The sequence below is a fragment of the Manis pentadactyla genome, chromosome 6, assembly GCF_030020395.1.
Source record: "Manis pentadactyla isolate mManPen7 chromosome 6, mManPen7.hap1, whole genome shotgun sequence".
Lineage (NCBI taxonomy): Eukaryota > Metazoa > Chordata > Mammalia > Pholidota > Manidae > Manis > Manis pentadactyla.
Genome location: NC_080024.1, coordinates 151299141 through 151321239, shown reverse-complemented (window position 1 = coordinate 151321239; position 22099 = coordinate 151299141). Strand labels below are relative to the sequence as shown.

The following is a 22099-nucleotide window of genomic DNA, read 5'->3' as shown; positions in this document are numbered from 1 at the left end:
ATTTAATCTCACTCATAAATTAAGAAGGAACAAAAAGATGGTACAACTGTTTCCAGTGAGAATTCAATGGGCATATAGCCAATCAGGAATGCTGGTAAATAGCCAGAACAACAATCAATCGTATCCCACTAGACAAGTCTATTTGCATTCCTATGAACAAGGATTATTTGCATTACTATCAGCTTTCCACAATTGACTAAATGATAAAATAGCTCAAAAATCGGAAGGGTAAGCCCTTTCAGAAACAGATATCCCCAAATGGTGCCAAACACAGGATCTCACTAATCGTTTTTACCCATTTCAGTGTCTTACAATTTTTCCTGATGCCTCCTACCCTCCCCCAATGGCTCTTTTCTCGAATGGCTCTTTTTCTTTGCTCTTGTGACATCATCTCACACATATTAAAAAAGTGTTCTCCCTGAAAAGCTCTGTGATATAAGTGTTGCACATTTTCTTGTTTGAAACATAAATTTTAAGGTTAGCTGCCGAGATCCACATAATACAACATCCACTGCTCAGGCTTGTGATTAGTTCAAAGAGAATAATACTTTACATTGCATTTTCAAGAAAGAAATTTATTTTTATTGACTCACACCAGGTTTTAAAAAACATCCAGAAATGGTTTTATGTGGTTTTAGTACACACTTCTCAGACACAATCTGAAAAAAATGTTCACCTTTTGACAGGCAATGGGCAATCCCCTGAACAATAAAATCTCAAATTTCCTCCTGAAAATCTGCCTCTTGGCAGAACTGGGAGGTGGAGCCTGTCAAGTCTAGCCTTAGAGGCTTGCTTGCCTGAGCTCCTCTGCCCCTAACACCCCCCTGCTCCTGCCCCTGTATAGAAGGTGCTGTCAGGAAAGTACCTGATATGCTGTAACAGGCCCTACGCCATATAAAACTGACAGGTTTTTACATTTAGTTTCCCTTTTTAGAAGCCAGCATTTCTAGAATCATTACGTCTTGCCCCAGAAGTGCCCTACTCAGTGAACTTAAAAGCCTAGCCATGTTGAAGGTATCTTTTCTTTTTAAAGATAGCTCCAAAGAGCAATAGTGCATCCAATTTTTATGTTTTCCAAAATTCAGTGGATTTCAAAATTTCCCTTCTTACTGTGAAAATAGAGGTACTAACTACACCCACATCTCATGGTGGATAAGTCGGGGGTGTGGTGGAAAAGCCAAATCTCTGGGTCACAAAAGGGCAGTGCTTTGCAGAATCTTTGGGAAGCCGGCTGACCGTGCACATTTCTGGTTCTACCCGAGTCCTAACAGCTGGAGAATCTCTGTGGGTGGGGCCATGCATGCCAGGAGCCATCTACATACACACTAAATGCACATTGCTGTGAGGGATGGAGGCAGGGCTCATTGTATGAAATAAACTGAGACAAAAGGTCTTTGACCTTTACAGCCAATTTCTCATGTGAGGCTTAAACTTAATTAAACACACAAATCTTTAGTTAGTGTCAGCAGTACCCATTAATAGCATCATTAATTCATAAAATGAATCTCATATCAATCACAGTTCTTTCTACTCTTTATTCTTCTTTCTCACATATGACAGTTTATTAGTTAGCATACAACAGATCTTCAGTGATAAATTCATCTTCCCCGAATTTGATACAAGTACTTTCCCTCCTCCTTTTTCTGTAAACATGCTTCTTCCCAAATGGTCACTCTTAAGCACCATGGAAACATAGTAAACATATTTTGTTTGCTGGCAACAAATAACTGGAAGCCACTTGAGAAAAGTTTCCTCCATAAAACTTTGACCTATATTACCCTATATTGTTTTTTTCTCCTCATTTCTACATATCATGGTCTTCATGGTTTTGGATTTTAGGAGCCCTTTAGCCTTCTATTTCTTCCTTTGTTTCTATAGTTTCTCTTTATTCTCCCTCAATGTCTAATTGCAGAAAAGTGGAGAATGTGTATTTGCAACCGTGAACGAGTATGTTCTCAGGATCTCTGCCAAAGGTGCAGATCTTGTTCACCACCTCTTGGATGTTTAAGTCTCCTCCTAGACCACAGAGTCCATTCATCGGTCATCATCCAAAACTCTTACTGAGTATGTTATTGATTGAGTTGGGTCCCCTCCAAATTCACAGGTTGAAGCTCTAACTCCCTATGTGACTATACTAGGAATCGGGGCCTTTACAGGGGTTAGGTATAGCTAAATGAGGTCGTATGGGTGGGGCCCTACTCCAATGGCAGTGTCCTTACAAAAGGAGGAAGAGCCACCAGGAATGCCGGGGCACAGAAGAACAGGCACGTGAGGGCACAGGGAGAAGGCGACATCGACAAGACAAGGAGAGACCTCAGGAGAAGCTGACCCTGCTGGCACCTTGACCTTGGACTTAAGCTACCAGAACTGTGAGAAAATAAATGTCTGTTGCTTAAGCCATCAAATCTGTGGCATTTTGTTATGGCAGCTCTAGCAAACTAATGCCAAGTATTTTGTGTCACTGGCAATCTATCAGATGATGTAGAACTCGTCTGATTTATGCAGCAACTTTGAATTCTGTTGCTAAGTTTAATGTACTATAACTTGGTCTCTATGATGTGTACAATGACAACATGGCAATATATGAAGCATTGTATGAAAATTCTGTTGGTTTTTGATTTTAGATTCCTGACAAAACTTCTCTTGGTAAGAGGGATCAGTAAGAAGACATATAGAAATCATCCTTCACTATTTTTACATTATAATCATGCTCCAATTAAAAGCATTAAAATAAACATAAAGTTTAAAATGCTACAGTCATTTTTAATTGAAAGATCAATTCGCCAGTTTGACCTGGAGGCTTTTGATGATCATAACAGTGTGTATGTCAAAAAACATATAGGGCAATTTATATTTATATTGCAAACACATCTGTATTTGCATATACAAAAGCGAACATGATATTGTGAGATCATTTCTAAGCATTTCCTGTATTTCAAGAAATCAAACAAGATGGATACGTATCTTCAAAGTTCTTCTCTTTCTTCTCTGTGAGGATCTGCCCTGCTGATTCCCTTGCCTCAGTCAGTGAGAAATTCCCCAAGAAAATGCGCACGGTTCTGCGGCCCATCCTGCCTGAGCTCCCGCAGTGTGGAACCTGGGACTCTTTCCTGCAGGCAAGTCATCTGCTTCTGCTTTTGCACGAGCTCAGGATTTGGAAAGGATGCTTCAGCGTAGATGCAGAAACCAGCTAGATCTCCTCGCAGTTTGATTCCTGATAGACTTGCTGTAACTTTTTGCCTTTTTTGACTCTCTCTTTTGATTTTATGTTTTTGGACAGAGCAGTCAGTGTCACAGGATACTGAGCAATGAATCAGAAGTTGCTTCCTTAGCATCCGAAAAGGGTAAAGATCACAGCTCACCAAGTTGGGGATAGTAGGTAAAACATTCATGTTCTGTAAGAGAGCTGCAACTATCCATCTCACAAAGCTCACAGCCTGAGAGCATGATCTCAGCCCAAAGAGTGTCATATGGAGATTTAGTCAATGCCTTTATTTGAGCACCACACACATAAGAGCTGTGCTGTCCTCAAGTTGATGAGAAAGAACCTCATCTTTAGAAGACTCTTACGAAGATATAAACAAATGTTGGCTGCTTCGGCTCACCCCCATTTAGGCAACATATAAGTAAATAAATTTATTTTTTAATTTGTAAAGTGCTGAGATTTCTTTGATAGGAAAGAGAGATCCGAATACCATTTCCTGCTTCAACCCTCTGCCCCACCGCCCCAAGTCTTTGAAAATACGTGGTTCAAAGGGTAGATGTCAGGACGCAGTTCCTCCTGCATCCCTCACAGCTCCGCATTGCTTGTGACGGCTGTTGTTCCTACTGTCAATCCACATATGTTTTTGCACAGCAAACCGCCTGGGAACGTTAATGTCTTTCTCTAGGGCAGAAGGCAGATTTGTCTCCGGATCAGATCCCACAGATAATGATTTCTTCCAGGGCTTTTACTTTGGGTAACTTTTTATGTATTTTAAATTTTGTCTTTTAGAGAGATTTGTTTTTTTAAAATTTACTTGGATTTACATCGTTCAGTTTTCTTATATATGATGCTTTTATCCTAATCTCCACTTTCTATTTTTCTGAAGTTTTCTTCTTTTCTATCTTTTAGAATTGAATATTTGTATTTAAATTATCATTTGTTTATCAATGAAAAAAATTTGCTTCTGAATGCCACTTTGTGCACCTCCCAATGACTTCATAGGTAGATCAAAGGTCATTCTTTCCTAAATTGTGTAACTGTGGCATTATTTCCTCCTTTATACACAAGATTGCTTGTGTGTATTTTGTTGAAATACTGCTTTTTGGTGCATATTTTATTAATACCCACATAATAATGCACTGTGATAAAAAAGTGTGGCCTGAGTAGTTGGTATATATTGAAGTTCATTTTTATCTAATGTATAACAATCTCTGTATATGTTTCACAGGTCCTTGACAAGATTGACAATTAATGTAGAGTCTTTCTCCACACACACATACACATACTATTCACTCTGTGTTTACTTCTCTATATATTTGTTCAATTTTTAAGTCTTTATCAGATATGAAAGAAAGTGTGAATTTCAAATTACTAATTAACATATTTCTGCCCATTTCCTCATGTGTATTTAAGCATTATTTTATCCATGAAAATGGTATTTGAACATACAAAGCTTCCAGGCTTTGTCTTTCTGGCTGTCTTATGGTTTTGTAACTTATTTTCCCATTCTTTAGTATATTTTCAAACCCCATTTATAAAAGTTCTCCCCATCCCAGTGTTTCAGACCACTCATTCAAATAAATGGGTTAACAATCTCCCCTACTTTTCTGGAAAGTCTGAGCTTCTTTTTCAAGAAATGGTGTTCATCATCTGTTAATCTCTTTTTCACTTCCTCTGCACTTGGTCTAGTAGAAATTCCTGGGCATTTACAACGTATGGATAAAACCTTTTCCTTATTTTCAGCTGAATTCAAATATTCTACACCTTTATAGTCTTTTAGTCATTTTACTTGGCATTTGGTTCAGAAATCATTCATATTATCTAGTTAAAGCCTCATAAAGTTCCTGGCAGATAGGTAAGGATGAAGTATCCCTCTTTAAAAACGATAGGAGGCTAAGGCATTAGATATTCTAAGGCCACATAACCTGTGGAAGCATCGAGAATAGAACTGTGCTTCTGCTCTATACTTCTGTATTTTTTTTACCAAAAGGAAGTGGAGTGGCATCTTAAAGTGTATTAAATGTTGCATTACTTTTTGTGGAGGACTGATGATAGCTGACAATTCTTGAAAAGCCTGCATTCAGAAGTGGGGATTCTAGGTTCCATGCTCTTAAATCTGGGCTGACTGGTGATTGCTTTGACCAAAACGTATAGTAGACATGACATCATGTCTGTTTCAGGCATGTGCTTTAAGGACAGTTTCTTCTTCCCTGCACTTGTTCTGAGTCAAGTCTGACGACTCTGAGGCTGCCATAGTTTGAGGAAGCCCAAGCTAACCCTGTGCACAGGCTCTGTCATTGGAGATTTGAATGCTTCCTAGATAATTTAACAGTTCTCATTACACAGATGGAAATCATAATCCAGGAAAATTCAGGGATTTGCTCAAGGTAAAATCCCAACTATGGAACCTCTCATAGAAAGCATTTCTCCTGACTTCTGATCCCACTGCTCTTCAGACCGTGATGCTGATCTCTCCTGGTCAAAATGAGCTCCCTCCCCAGCATGTCACCACATTCAGCAGTCCAGCCCTTTATTCAGAGAGAACCTAGGTTGCCAAGAAGTCGGTAGATCCTGACAGCTGGTCTGGTTTTGGTGAAGGTACTGGCTACCAGCACCTTTTCCTACTTTCACCAAATAAAATTATCTATGTCATCTTCCTGCCTTTTGTGCTTTCCCTTTGCTGTTTTGAGACTGCCTCCCCCTGTGATAACCACAGATGCTAATTTGTGTTCCCCTATATAACGTTCATCAGTATAAAAAACTGTTAAAATTAATTTTCCTTTCTGTCTGTACCTCTCAAAGTATTGCCTAGGAACCGTAAAGACATATTAGCACTCAAGACACATATCTGTACAAATGGGAGAGGAAAAGTTAGCATGTATAGATTAGTGTATATGAGTCATTCTCTGTGTGCCTGGCAATGTGCAAACTGGTTTCATATGTTGTCCCACTCACTATCCACATAAATTGTCTGTAAACATGCCATGAACTTTACAGACAAGGCAAAGGAGGCTCAGAGGGAGAATACGGTGACACAGCCAGTGAACTATGTCTCCAAGGCTTCAAAGACCGTGATGTCATTCCCACTTCACACACCTCACCGTAATTGAGTTACTGGATCCCTCCTCCTCAGGGAACAGATAAGAGAATCACGCTAACTGGGTCAATTCCACCGGACCGCGGCAGGAATGCGAGTGCCCCTTCTTGGTTCAAAGTGAACACCGCAGCGTGTGCGGTGCAGTCACAGCTGTTAAGCACCTGAGCTTTGTCGTCAGCAAACTTGTCATCAAATGGCAGCTCTACACCTGCTCAGTCCTATGACCTCAGGCCAGCTACTGAAACTTTTTTCTTAAGATTCAGTGTGTCCTTATCTCAAAATTGGAGTTAATGCAACTCACCTCAAGTGTTTTTGCAATTATTTTCTAAGACAAATTTTCTAAGACAAGGCTTTTAGAGTGTAAAGCACAATGTCTGTCGCATCTGAAGTGCTCTGTGAAGATGGCTGCATTTTCGCTGCCGCCAGTGTGTGGGAGAAGTGGCTTGGCCCAGAGGCATCTATGTGTGTAGGTGGTTAAGACATAGTATTCTGTCAACACTGAGCTATCAAAGGACTGACGATCTGGATCTAAGTCTAAGAGCTGAATAGAAGTACAAAACACAAGAAATATGGACATGAGGAATGATGGTCGATATGGGTGGGTGGGAAGGGCAAGATGCAGACCAGAGACAGCTGAGCAATGCTGGTAGCAGGGTGTGTGTGTGTGTGTGTGTGTGTGTGTGTGCTTTGCACACACACAATAGAATCCAGGAAGGGATAGTCACAACTTTCTCTGTACAAAGGAGAGGTAAGAAATACCTCATCTTGGATGGACATGTCCGTATGTTTCCTGGTACGTGTGAGTTAGAAGGGCCTGGCTTGGGAGGTACACTGCAGAGGAGAGGCTCTGTGAACCTACACGTGGTCAGGAACCACGCTAATATGACAGGTGCAGTGTATGTCATTTGTACCAAAAAACATGTCATGCTGCTTAATAAGGACATGCTGAACACAAGTGCAGTCCCACTTGAGAACACTTAGTGTTATTTGTTCTTGGAAAAGAGCTCATGAAACTTGAAAACTGTATAGAATTGGAAACCCCAGAGACTTCCAGCCAGCCGAGCTTGCATTGTTTGCATTCATTCAAACAGTCCTCTGACGTTTGAAGGTTTATGGCCCATGGGTTTCTTACAGTGTTGACTTAATTTTCAATAGGGGATACCTCACACTTAATCTTCCATTTTATTCAAGATAAATGGAAAGGAATTAGAAGTTACCTTGCTGCGTTTGTATCAGACTAACAGATACAGTGTCATTTATGCAGTCATTTAATGGAAGTTGCTAGATGTCATTTAAAATTGGACTTTGCAGAATATTATTCTCATTAAACTTGAAACAAAATGGGTGCTATTCTTCCAGATTTTAAGCAACATATTGACCAAAATACTTCCATGGAGTGTGAAAAAAGCTGGGCCTCAGAGTAACATAAAAAAATTATTACAAACACCTATGTAAATATTTTGCATAACATTCTTATCTGTAATTAGTAATACCTTTAAGTAACTTTATATTCTTGATATTATCTATCATCTTCCTATAAGTAGATGAGGTTACAGAGCTTTAAAGAAAATTTTTGCTGATTTTGATTTTGCTGTCTTTTGAATTTGAAATATGTGAATATCTAGTGTTATCTTGGGTTATAGCATCACTTGATAGAAAAATCACTCATTGCCTTCTTGCCATTTCCAACTCACATGTGTATTTATGCAGAAGTATGTATTTTTCTTTGTGTTTGTGTGTTTATTTAGAGACTAAATTTTCTTTAATGCCCTGAAACTGGAATAACAGTAAGCGAACTATTAATTAGAATCACAAGCCCACTTTAATTATCGACTATAATAGTTTGTTTTCATTGAGCTTGTGTTGCGTCATTACAGTCAGTGTCTATCAATCAGTTAAGAAAATTTCACAAATATGAGAATGACATTTCCCATCAGGGAATTGATTTTTGTCAGGAATAATGAAGACCTGTCTTATGACTACCAATTGATAATACTGAGCAATAGGATCATGAAGAGAACTTTGAAGAATGAATTCATTAGCACCTATTCCTATAATTTAGATATTCCATACCATTTGCAATCACAAATCACACATTTAAATTTTTCCTAGAATTTCCTAAAATTGTACAAATATACCAAGAAAAGAAAAGAGATTGCAGAAAGTGTTAACATTTTTCTGCACTGCTTATTAGAGTATGATACTTCTAGTCTCCACATTTTCAGTGTAAGAAAACTAGTTTTGGGCTTTCTTTTTCCTAGCTGATAACAATTCCTATAAAATGTGGGTATGAAGAATGCTTTCACTAAAAGGGAGGCACTGCCTTGAATGGAGCCCATTCTGCAAGGCTTTCTTATTCCTCCAGAAATTATGAATGAGCTGATGGTGCTCATGCCCTTGTTAGCTGTCCTTGAAAGGACTTCAAGGCCATTTAGCTACAGTTGGGAATGACAACTTAGTGTCTTATACTTCTCAGATCAAATGTAGTTTTTTACACACTCTAAGATGTCATCAATTGAAAGACAAATTATTTTATGTAACACTAGGAAAGAACAGTGCTGCTAATTACACCGTAACTCACATTTGACTTGAGAGATGTTGAAATGTGAAAAAAATGTGCATCTTAGAATTGATGTGATACAACAGTATTTCCTTGTTCATGAAACTATTTAAATAGACAAAAAAAAAAATGCATGGGCTGGTAGTAGTCAATAGTTGGGTCAGTTTTATGACAACGTATAACTCTAGAAGGGCAAATTCACTCAATTTCATGTCACAATTTAAATTAGTTTTCAATTAAACTAGCCTCCCCTTTTCTCCCCTTCGGGCTCCCCTCTGCTCCGCCTTCCACTGGCGTGTTTCGCCAAGTGACACCTACCTCCGTGCCTCCAGAGAGGTGGGTAGTGTAAGACAATGCTGCTTCTTCATCAGAAATTTCTTTTCATTTTACATTAGAAAAGGAAGTAGGTAAATTAGGAAAAGTAATTTCAACCAATGATTGTTCAAAAGTCTTATGGTTTTTGGAACAGTAAGGGTTTTTAGTTAAATGTGTAAGTTTAACGTGCTGTTATTCTTCATATTTCTAGTAACAAGAACATGTAAAATGACAAATAATAAAGGCGGCACTTATTTGTTTTCCAGGAAAGCAGTTTTGCATGAGACTCTTACTCATTTTTCCCCTGTCCACCAGAGCTTAGGGGAAACCATTGATTGGACTAGACAGCAGTGCATTCAGCAAGCCTGCTGGCGCTGTTTTCTAGGCATTAGATGCCACCCTGCTATCTTGCGGCTCTTTCGGTAACACGGATGCTATTTGTCCTTAAGTTGTGCACAGAGGTTTTCTGGTGACCAGGAGGCAGGAATTTCTGGAAATAGCAGTATTCCAAATGCCGTTTTTAGAAAAATACACTGTAAGTCTTATGGGAGGCTATCTAGTGGTATGCTTTTAAATTACCTGCAATGTTATGAGGCTAGAAATTAGTAATGACCACCCTCCCCTTCCTTTTAGTTACTTATTTTTGGTAAGATATCAGAAAAAATCTGTTTTTAAAAAATTTCATTCATGTGTTCTCAGTTGCTTCTTACCTATGGGCATTTTATAACATGTGTAAAGTTTAAGAACATAAAAAGCAAATTAAAAAAGAGTATTTCTTTCACATTGTGTGTGTGTGTGTGTGTCTAAAACAGACTTGGGAAAATTAAATTATTTCACGGCATTTGAGGCCTTGTTTGCTATGAGGATTTTAGCTTCTGCTCAACTGTAGTGCGCTGTTATAAGGGCACATTTGCAATGTGGTTTCTGATGAGGAATCATAATTATGGTGAATTTAAGTAAAGTTAAAAATGAATAATAATTTCATCAAATATTTGAATCTTAGTAATCTCTCAGAAATAGCTCCACTCAAGAATTTACTATTGTGCTTAATTTCCCCATGGGTTCCTGAAACCAAAACTCTTAAAATAAGGCTGGTTTGGGGTTAGCAAGTAAAGAAAATGCAGAGACCACTCAAGATGGCGATCCCTTTTCATGCCCATTCTCTGATTCTTCTGATTCTGATTTGGACCTCAGAGCAAGAAGCTGAAGTTGCACATCTGCTTGCAGAAGGGGAAGGGCGTCCTCTCGCCCCGCAGACATCCTTCCGTAGGGAGGTTTGATAAGGACCTTCCAATATGTATTTATCTGAGAAATCAATCCATTCCATTGTCACGAGGGTCTGAGCAAGCCTGAGTGGTCTTTTCCATATTGTCCATCAAAATCGTGTGATGGTGTTGTTTTACCAAAGTGATTAATTAGTCACATTAAGGTATGGGGAATTTTTGATATATTCAAGGAGTTAAAAGGATGAGATCACTTACTCTGGGCAGGACAAATTATTCCATCCCATAAAATTCTGGGCCACTGGAGAGAAGGAACCTTCTAACTGTTCTCTTGCATTCCCTGTACCACTGTGTGAGTATGGAACACATAAACCTGGAATGGTTAATAAATGGCTAACCTTTAGCTAAAAACCACTCAATTAAGGCAGTCGACATTAATTAGTTCTCATTATCTTTCTCAGTGAAGGAAATCAAAATATACACTTCAACAGTCTTACCAATTCAGACAGATTCTTTTTTACTCAGCACTTTGCATTACAAATGTGTCGTTCTATTCACTACACTGGGAGTTTTTTCTAGATACCCGATTCTTTAAGCAAGAATAGAAACATTGTCTAACTTAGATTATGGAAATACATCAAGTTATGTTGACTCTTGTGCCCTCCAAGAAGGAAGGTAGTAAGAGCAAAACAAGATTTTGCACAAATGTGATGTCAAAAGATTATATTGAATTCTCTCTTACAATTAGGAAATGGTTGTTGACTTGTTGGGACATTATTTTTCATTCAAGTTTGTTTATCTATAAGCCAGTAACATCCTTAAATCATCTCTCTTTAAAAGGATGAAATGAAGTGCTTCAGTTGCCTGAACAGATGTTTGGGGCATTCACTGCTTATATAGCTCTTTGGTAATTTAATCTTGTAAAATCTTGTTCACATTAAAAATATATGGACATTATCTATCTGATCAATTAATCTCACATGGTCCAGTTTTAACACCAAAAGCCAATGGACAGTGTCATCTTCTTATTTTTTATAGATACATAATAAATGAAATGCCATGTTTTTTCTATCTTAGGTTTATTGATACCTTTCCAACTCCCAAGTCATACTTTTGCCTAGTTTATAGCACAGGCCTTCATTTTATTTTAAATAAGTGACTGAGAGTTAGATAGAGGGTATTTAAGCACTGTTTCATACTTGCTGAAACTTCTTTTTTAAGAAAGATTTGTACATATAGAGGGGGATCTTAAAAGACAAAACGTTTTGTCTGGGAGATCTGGAAATCTTTGTGTATGGTCCCAGAATCTGGAGAAATTGGCAGTTATCAAGTTGAAGCATTTCCTCTGAAAAACATCATCAGTTTAGCTTACTCTGAAGAACTGACCAGACGTGGAGTAATTTTATTCGTATTGACCTTCAGAGAAAGCACAGTTCTGTAATCATTTCTGAAATCAAACCCAATGCTCCATTTACATGTATGCGCTGATTTTTTTATTTCTGTAAATACTTGTTTTCTTCCTTGAGACCTACTGAGGCTGCTGTTTAACCATCTGCCCCACTCTCCCTTCTAGCTCTGAGCACCCAGATCTGGGGCGTGCCCTTCCAGCTGTAGAGAGCTTAAGGGCTTAGTAAGTCACCTACTGTCTCCAGCCCTTTAACAGCAACTGCTTGGCTGTGCCCCCTGGACTTGCTTCTCAGTGACTGGGACACAATAAATACATAACAGCATCCATAGTAAATGTGAATTAAATTTTGTTTTGCACATTTTTTTGGCACAAGACTGTTATATTTACTTGAAAGGGATTGAAAGATATTATTTAGCCAGTTGGGATAACAACTTAGTGTCCTTACAAACATTTCAAATCTGATAATTATTCGTAATCACTCCTACAGATGGATCACCATCATAATAAGGAACATTTTCATGCAACTTTCAGAACAACTATAAATAAACACACTGTTAACTGTTAATATCAAGTGACACCACAGTTGTTAATTTTGTTTGCAAATGAGCTTCAGGAGATTCTGAAATAATTTGAAATTTGGTAGTTATATTTTTTCACTGAATTTTAGCCACTAGAAAATGTCCTATAAATTAGATAAATATTATGATGATTTAAATTTAACCTAACTCTCCCTAGAAGACGAAGTCATACCAACCTCCTATTGATGCTTCATCAGTGAATCCCACATGCATATAAATAATGTGATTTATTTACCTACTAATGTTCAAGCTACTCATTCATTCCCATGGAAGCCCAAATGTCCTGTATGAGCCTGCCTTGCACTTGTGACCCTTGTCTACTAGGAAAGCTCTTTAAATCATATCTTAAAGAAATAAAAATGTTTATGTAGTATTGCATTAAGGAATTTCATTGATTAGAAATGCATATGAATAACATAAGATCACTCATTAAACTACTTATGTTTTCTTTTATATTTCAAAATACTATGTAATTGAGAATTAAAAAAAAATCAAAACAAATATAATACTAGATAAAGAACTCTGTAGTCTTTAAACTCTGTAGTCAATTTCATTCATAATTCTATTATGAACGATATTCTGGTGACTGACCCACCTATTTGTCAAAGCTACACTCGTCCTCTCATAGATGAAATCTAATGCATGTCTATAAATCCTAAAGAAATATAAAATATTCACCTCTTAAGATTATAGCTGGTAATCATTCCATTGTTTGCCTTTCAAAGAAGTTTATAACTTTTTTTCCAGGTATTTGTAAAATTTACTCTTTCAGATTCTTTACTAAATCCTTTCTTAGCTTGATCCTGAAACTATAGTATAGTTCTGGGACAGGATAATAAACTAAACATTCTTTTGGTGAGCAGTATCAGCTCCTTCTGCAAACATTTTATTACTGGCTCTGAAACATGTACAGAAAGTAGAAGTTTCAGAAACTCAAGGACAGAAATAAAAGTGGAATCCTTTCTTCTAGCACCTTAATTTTCCTAGTTATTTTGGGCTCATATTTGAATCTCTGCTTGTCCAACTATACGTGGAAATATGCTGTAACATTGCTTCCGATTTCAGTCCCTCTACTCCTCTTTGGGTAACTGTGCCAGCAGGTCAGGGGGAGACACATGGAATGCCAAGCTCTTTGTTTATGGCCACAAATACCTTTTTTTATGTTGAATTGGTGTGGGGGGGATGGGATTCAGTAAGTGGGGCAAGCTCTCAGGGCCAGGGTCGGGGTGGACATCAGGGTGCTGACATGGACGGACCCACACACACACACGATGTGCATCAGACCTCTGGTGACATTCATTTCCCAGCTGTCAGGTTACCGGAGAAGGAGCCTTACCCGGGCCTTCTGCTCCATTTCTAGCATTAGTCTTTCATGTTGCTCAGCTATGGCCAGCGTCGCAGAATGGACCTTCTGATAGATCATTTCTCCTTCCCTTGTTTGAAAAGTGAACAGTCCTTCTCCTGTGTCACACATTCTGTGAGAACAGAGATAGAGAAAGAGATGGGTCTCCACGTGTTCAAGCTTAAAGCAGTCCTCCATGTAAAAGAGCCCTTTCACTATTACTGTCCTCGACCTTCACTGGAGTCAGTGAAGCAAGTTCCTCTTTGCCCAAACTAACCAACAAGTACACCTTTAAATGGTACTAAGAGAACAGGACTGAAGATGAAAATCCATGTCCACTTGGACCTCCAAAGGTGAAGAGTTCACAGCAGTGTAAAGGAACAGATACAAGTGATATTGGTCATTACAGTGCATGTCTCACCAGCATTTAAAGAATAAAAGTAAATCATTGTTTTCTTTCAGGACTTCCACATTTGTGATATCTCAGCATGATCTTCCATGACTTGATAGCTCTTGAAATTTAAAGAACTTAAGAAAAATCTACAACTTTATCTTTATTGTGGTAGGAACCAAAAAGGCTATACATTTTTTTTTTGTCCTTGGATTTGTATTCACAGGCTGAAGCATTTGTTTCAACTGAGTAATCCTCAGATAAATCGTGGTACAGCCTAGGAAACAACATGGCGTACAGGAGACCTGTTTGCATATGACAATATTTGGTTTGAACTTAGCTCCACCACTTACCACAAGGAGACCTTGGACAAGTTGAGTAACTTGCCTGTATCTCCTGTCCACACCACTAACGCTGGACAAGTAGTATTACCCATCTCATCAGATCCTCATGGTGACTGATAGACTTGATATGCAAAGTATTTATAGTGCTCAGTTTATATTAAGTGCTCAAAAGTGTTAGCTATTACTATTTTTGTCATAGAGAAAGTATGTGAAGTAGGTGAAATAGGTGAAGGGGATGAAGCACAAAATTTCATAATATAACTCAGTCATGGAGAGGAAAGTACAGCATAGCAAATATGGTCAATAGTTCTAGAACATTTTTTCTGTGTTGACAGATAGTAACAACACTCATTCAGTGTGGAGCATTTAATTAATTAAAAAAAGAGAAAGTATGGAATAATCCGAATATCCACCATAGAGATTTAGTTGGCTTAATTATAGCATTTTTATCTGATGGACTATTGTACAGCTATTACCATGTCATTTCTGAGAGTGGATAATAACATTAAAAGTTACTATGTCAACTCCAGAGGAAAAAAATAGAATACAAATTCTTTTTCAATTATTTAATTATAAATACTACCTTAAAACATAACTTTTTATTGGAATAAAACTACTAACAATTTATTAGGTAACAGTAAATAAGTTTTATATGTAATTTTTATTAACAAAGATTAGTTCTAAAATGAGAAATATTTTTAATTAATATTTTAAGGCAGGTTTTAAAATAAGTAGAGGCCTTTGGAAAGACCTATTCAATTTCAATACGATGTTACTATTCAGATATTGGCTGTTATGCGGATTGCTGTGTTGTTGGTTTTCAGGTTATAACATCAAAAAATCTGCACAAACTGTTCATGAGCCTGTGTTCTGTCTTCAAGCACCAGAATGATTTTGGATTCTTTCCTATGATTCTCCAGGGAATTTTCAGTAGAAAAGAAATGTCTCAAGAGGCTTCAGACATTACAGAGGCTGCAACTGCCCTCCCTTAGGGCCACATAGAGCCAACACTTAGCTCCTGGGAAAGAGATCTTAATAAAATTCAGACAGCGTGAAATGGAAAGTCTAGGGGGAAAATGAAACATTTTCACAAAGCGAAACAAATGAGCTTTCTTTGTTGATTCAGAGGAGTAAAGAAGTCCAACAGCAGAGGCAGGAAAACCATTGATAAGTAGGGGACACCTCTTGTTTGCAGCTGACTTTTGTTTATTGTGGTCTGAAAGAACACTGCTTATTAGCCCTCAGAGATGAGATCATGAAGACACAAGTTGTTTCACAGTCATTGAGATGCGGAGGTCCAACACATATCCTCTTCGTGGGGCTTCACTCTGTCTAGTGAGTTTGAGAGCTCATTAAAGATTTTTTTTTGCCAGCCTTTGAAATAAAAACTACTGTAAAGTTCATCCTTTGATCAAGAAGCAAGGAATTAAGACATGCCATCCTAAAAAAACAAAGAATATTTAGATAGAAGGTGTTTTTTCCTCAACACAAGTGCTTAAAGCCAAGCTGAAGCCAAACTTCTTCAGTAAAATTGGCTCCTATGGACAGCTTTTGTCAGTAGTGTTGGAATGGACAGGGTAGGTCTCCCTGATTGCTCTTTAAAACATGGTCTCTTGGGGCTGGTCAGGAGCAGATGTGGAGACTGTTTTCTCACATGTCGAAGCAGTGTTGTGGCAGCAAGCCAGCAGCAGGGAGGACGGGAAGGGGAAAGGGGAAGTGCTGCTGACGGCTCCTGCCTTGCTGCTCAAGGTCCGGCCTCAGCCCGGCAGCACCGGCGTCGGGAAGCCGGACCAGCCGGCTGGACGCCCTGGGGAGTCACACGCACGGTGCAGCTGGAAGAAGCACCGACCTGCAGGGCTCTTCCCACCAGTGAACAGAGGGGAAGGGAAGATGCTCCTTGGGACCCATAGGAGGACAAATTTGCAGCGGTAGTTGGGCAGCATAAGGCTGTGACATATGAAACTGAAGTTAAGAAAGGAAGAAATACAACAAAAAGAACAAAAATACTAAAAGAACTAAGAGGTGCTAGTTACATCTGAATATTATAACCCCCTTGCCACCAGCATGCATGTTCCTCAGTTGCACGTATTTGGAGAAAAGGTGAAAATATGGACAATATTTTGCGTGTCTGTCCTGACTCCGTGATAGAATTCTATTTAAATTTATAGACAATTACAAATGTTATCTCCCTTTATACTCAAGGTAATTGCACAAAATTAATACTTGTTCTTATCTAAAATAAAATGTTAAGGAGTATAATCTCTAAGGATGCTTTCAGCTTTAGGGAATAGTCTACAGTCTCATAAAAATTCTAAGATGTATGTAGGACTAACACACTTATTTCCATATTTTGCTTTTTGTTTTTGACATTGTGATAAGGGACATCATAATAGTAGAGGATTTAAAAGCTAAGAGCTTAAATTTCAACCACCATGTCATGTCCTACCGTATTCATTTATCACATGTTTATCCAGTAGGTGCAATAAGCAGGCACTGTCTTGACGGTGGGGATGAAAAAGATGGAAAAATAGGCTTGGTTCATTGCCCCAAGGCTTTGCAAACATTTTTCCAAGAATGATACCCTTCGGTAAGTGCCAGTCCAGAGAAGTGTGGGGCCATGAGGAGGGTAAACTGAGCCAAGTCATTTTACCTATTTATTCGTCCTCTATAAAATAGGGATAATAAGGCTGTCACAAGATTTCTCTTTTTCTTTTAATTAAATGAAGTAATGTAAGTGAGAGTGGGCAGAAAGGGGTTAATTCAGCAAGCCCCGGCTGCCCAACCACTGCTCATTCCAAAGAAAGGCCTGATTAGGGAAGGTCCCTTGGCCAGTTTCGTGACTGCAACCTCTGAGCCTCTGAAATACCCCGCCTGAGAAGAGGTTTTTGGGTGCCCCAGTTCTTAAGCCAGGCTTTATCGGTTTGACCAGAGAAGTTTATCCTAATAATGTACCCGTTTTGTTCTGGTGGAAGCCGAGGTTGATTCCCTCATACTTGTGCCTGTGTGACAGACAGATTCTCAGGAGAGACTTTGGACGTGCAGGTCTGCACTGGCTTCCCTGCTGAGCCACAGTTCACATGTGCGGTCCCACACTGTTGCTGGGAGAACTAAGCACGTCCCCACATGGCTGCCCTGGGAGGGAGACCCTGCAGCTGGTCGTTTCCCTGGGTTGATATTCACCTGTACCTTTCACTGAAATGAACCATAACTGTTTGTATCATTGCCTTTTCTGAATCTTGGGAGTCTTTCTGGAGAATCCCCGCCCCTGAGGGTGATCTCCGGGACCCTTCCCTCAAGACCACCAGCATGTGGAAGGTTATCAACATAGTTTGATACAGGAAAAAAATCCAAAAACTCCTAGTTTTTTCCCTAAGTGGCTCTTTTTCAAATTCCATTCTTCTAGGGATCTAGGAGTGTATCCTCTCCTTCTCTGGCCCACTTTATCACTCCCAGAATTGCCTGAGATGACAGCACTACCAGTGTAGTCTCTGTTGTGTCCTAATAAATGAGGAATAACTAGATTCATGTGAATTCACAGGAAACTGAACCCCAAGCAAGCTGCACCACTGGGCCTGGTTCCAACACTTCCCTTGAAGGGAAGGAACAGCCCGAACATCTGGTGCTCTGGAGGCAGCTTCACGCGAGAAAAAGCCCCTACCGTGTAAGCGTTAGACAGCTCACTGCCCTTCTTTTTCTACCTTTAACTCTCAAACTTAGCTCTTTATGAAAGGGTGGCTTAAAAATTCAAGTGATTCTTCTAAAGGACAAGCAAAAGAAATTGACCAAATTAAGAGTCATGGTAACATTTTACTTTTAAACAATTCTCTGTGGGTCTTTAGATACAATTTTGGTACAGATGAACTTGCAGACCTTGGCAATTTCGTCCATCTTCACAGTTACATAATTTCATTCTCACTGTAAGTCATGCAATATTGTGTATATATATAGTTAATGACCGAATATTTATCCTCCATGCACACAGAAACTTTAAATTCTCGGCAATGGAGAAGAGCAGGAGCATTTTCCTGAAAACCCAGTAGTGTTTCTATTCAATATTTAAAATTTAATGTTTAATTATAGAAAGTAATGAAATTCTTAAAAGCACAGCTTTTCTGCAGAGCAGTTAAAACCAATTAACCCTTTTATTCCGTTACGAGTTTAATCTTTATTGTCATGTAAAAATGCTGGCATTTTACTTTCCCTTAGGAGCTATGGAATGTCTGTGGTTTCTGTCTGTGAGCTGTGGCAAGTCAGACTTTGATCTGTGGGAAGAAACTAAAAGCAAAACGGACCAACAGACACAAGCAATCCCATAGATAGTCCAGAAATAGGCCCAATGCATATGAGGGTTAAATATGTGATGATAATGGAATCTGGAATCTGTGGGGGAAAGCTGGACTCTTCAATAAACTGCAATGGACACCGATCATTGGGGAAAATACTTGGATCTATGTTTCTGCCTCCCCTGATACAAATTTCAGAGAAAGCAAATGAAAAAAAAGTACTAAAAGAAGTAGGGAAGAATACCAATATAAATTAAGAAGGAGGAAGGAGTTACAAGTGGTGAGCTCAGCAAACAGTGACAAGAGAAAAAAATGGATGAATCTGCCTTTGAAAAAAATCTTTTAACAAATAAGAAATAAATGCTATTGAAGGTGAATAAAAGCTGAGAAAGATGTTTGAAACTCACAACACTGGTAAGTTCTCATCTATAAAACAAGTACAATGTCAGTAGTTTTTTCATAGAGTTGTTACAGTATTAAATGAATTAATATATGTAAATCTTAAAACAGTGTCCGTGTTTTTATTATTATTCATCATAGTACTACTACTATTATTGCTACAGTACTAACATAGTTAAATATATAAAACATATTGCTAAATGAAAAAACAAGGTAAAAATAATATGTATCCTGTACTAACCTTTTTGTAAAAAAAATCTAAGTGTGGGAAGAACTTACAAACATCTCTGCTCATATGTACATTAAATGCTGGATGAAGTCACCAGAAACTAGAGACCAGGTTATTTATTGGGGGTGAAATGAACCTGACAGATGAGTGTAAGTATGGAAGGGACACACTGTTTTTCCTTATGTAAATGATCAAATTAAATAGAGGAATATTATTGACTTACTAATTGAATTTAATTAATTAAAATTAAATTAGCATTAAATTTTAAAGCAAGGGTCCTCACAGGGATTTTGTGAAGATGCAGTGCTTATAATGTTTCTAGCTCAGTCTCTGTCACTTACCAAACACTCTTCGTGTTTGCAAAATGCTATACTGATCATTAGGGGCCTCCCTTCCACTTTAGACTTTAGCACACACACAAACACTACATATACATGTATACACACATTTAATCTTTTCCAGTGTAGGACAGACATATGAGGACCAGGTTTACAGAATTTTGGTTGGCAGTGAATTGAAATAACAACAGTCACAACAATGAGGAGAATAATAACAGAGCATTCACGGAGCATCGACTTATGCCAGGCACGCTGTTCAACCCAGCACGTGCATTATCTTTTGCGGCTTCAAACACCCTACAAGGCCCTTCCTGCATCCCATTGAAGAAAACACTGTCCTTAGGAAATGAAAGAATGGCCCAAGGTCCTTAAAATTTAAATGGCTGAGAGGTGATCTGAATCTAGACATGTGATTTTGGAGGGCAAGCTCATTATCACTAAATTAGATTTCATTCATTTAAGATGAGAAGCAGAAAAGCATGCAGAATTCTTTAATTGTGAAACTTTTTGTAGTGGAGCAAGATAGCTCAGAACAGGGCTTGGGATCAAACACTTTAAGGGCTTTCTGCCTCTTTGCCACTGTCCCTTTTCTTTCCAAACAGGTTCCCAAGAAATAGACCTCAACAGGTATACCAGTAAACAGCCCATTAAAGTAAATCAACCAGTGAATCAGTAACAGAGTCGAATTGGAATCAAACCCTCCTGCACTCCCAACTTCATGTCACGTCCTCCGGTGGAGGAAGTAGGGCAGAACATTTGTCAACCTCTTTGCCTCTTGCCTGGATTCCTCTAGTCGTGGTGGCTGTTCTTGGCTGATTTTACTATTAGGAACCGAGGGCTAGAATGGTTTCCCTCAAGCAAGTCAAGAAACCTGAGCATATAAATAGATCTTGATTTTAGTCCAGGCTCTGCTGAAAATTAGCTTTCTGAAATGCCATTTTGATCCTCTATAAATTCAGTTTTTTAATGAAAAAGGTGATCGAAATGATCTCAAAGGTACAAATTTGTTCTAAAATTTTACAATTCTTCCACCTACACCTGTGTACTCAGTAATGGCTGAATCACAATCACACTAAGGAAAATATCTCCATCTTTTCACAAATTTTCAAAGTTGTTATTCTATTCTATTAAATTTTTCTTACTTTGAAATACTCTTGTGTTTTCTCAACTCAATGGAAAAGCCAGTCTAATCTCCCTGACATAGTAGGAAGTTTTCACTTTAGTAAATCCTTGAAAAGATATCCATGATTTACCTTCCTTGCTGCCTCAAAAATGGAAAAATCCACTATGTGAAGATATAAAGACATGAGACTTTAGTTGCTATTTAAGTACCTCAAAACATATTCACAAATTACTACCATTATTATTATTATTATTATTATTATTATTATACTGTTATATGTTTATGAAGTGTTAGTGGAAAAAATCATTATTTACAGCTACTTTTATATTCATCCTATATGCAGACCTCTGGTGGCTTTATTGTAAAAACTGGATTCTCCTTGAAGGTTGGGGCTTCAACATCCTTAACACCGAAGTGTCATCACCAAAGCACCTCATAAACTCCATAAATGTTTGCTGACTGAAATGACTTTAAAATTATCAGTATGATGGCTACCTGGTAGGTCTTAATTTGTAGTTCTTGATAACAAAAAATAATAAAGAGAGAAGCTTTTTATTTTTACAAGAACAATTCCACGGTGCTAGTATATTTTTCTGTGTGGACTAGACCAGTCAAAATGGAAACAGAATGGATTCATTCTTACATTTCCAGCTGATGTACACTTGTTCTATTTTTAAATTGTTTGAGGGAGGCTGTGTGGATATCATATGAAGCAGCTACCAATATATACTTGAATCTATCTTTCTGGGAAAGAGTTAATAACAAATCAAGTCAAGCAAAAGCTTAAATTCCATCATTCAGAAATTATACTTCCCTTTTAAAGTGAATTTGACTGCCAAGTTATGGTTGGGAAATTTTATAGTTTAACATGCAAGTTACCACTATTTAATCACTGAATTAGAAAAGAGTTACGTGCCTCTTCACCATTTTTAGAGGAACTTAAAGTGAGATCATTCTCTTCCCTCAGAGCCAAAGAGCCTGTAACCAGGGTTTACAAATTACATTTTCATTTTCTCTTTGCTCTAAATATAGTTAATGAAGGTAATTTTTAAATTATGTTAAAGATGCTTTCAGTGTCTCAAGTGACTATGGAGGAAAGTGTTTAAACTACAGCCAAAATAGAAAAGAAATTTAAGATTATACTTGATTTTTGATTAAGTCTTGCCTTTTCTTCTTAAGCTCTATTTATTCACTCATTGGCATTTTTTTTGGGGCATCACAAGCTATCAGGCAGTGTATTAGCTTCTGGGCAATATTTAAAAAC

At 38.1% G+C, this 22099-nt stretch overlaps 1 protein-coding gene and 1 long non-coding RNA gene across 2 annotated transcripts in view; one reads left to right on the top strand and one right to left on the bottom strand.

Annotated features, from left to right (window-relative positions):
* DOK6 (docking protein 6) overlaps positions 1-22099 on the bottom strand; it is a 308053-nt gene that overhangs the window by 54544 nt on the left and 231410 nt on the right. Inside the window, exon 6 of the mRNA XM_036876760.2 lies at positions 13723-13861. Coding sequence (XP_036732655.1) covers positions 13723-13861 — 139 coding nt within the window. The remainder of the gene's footprint in view (positions 1-13722; positions 13862-22099) is intronic.
* Positions 1-22099, top strand: part of LOC118907796 (uncharacterized) — a 171880-nt gene that overhangs the window by 46668 nt on the left and 103113 nt on the right. The gene's annotated exons all lie outside the window — the stretch shown is intronic.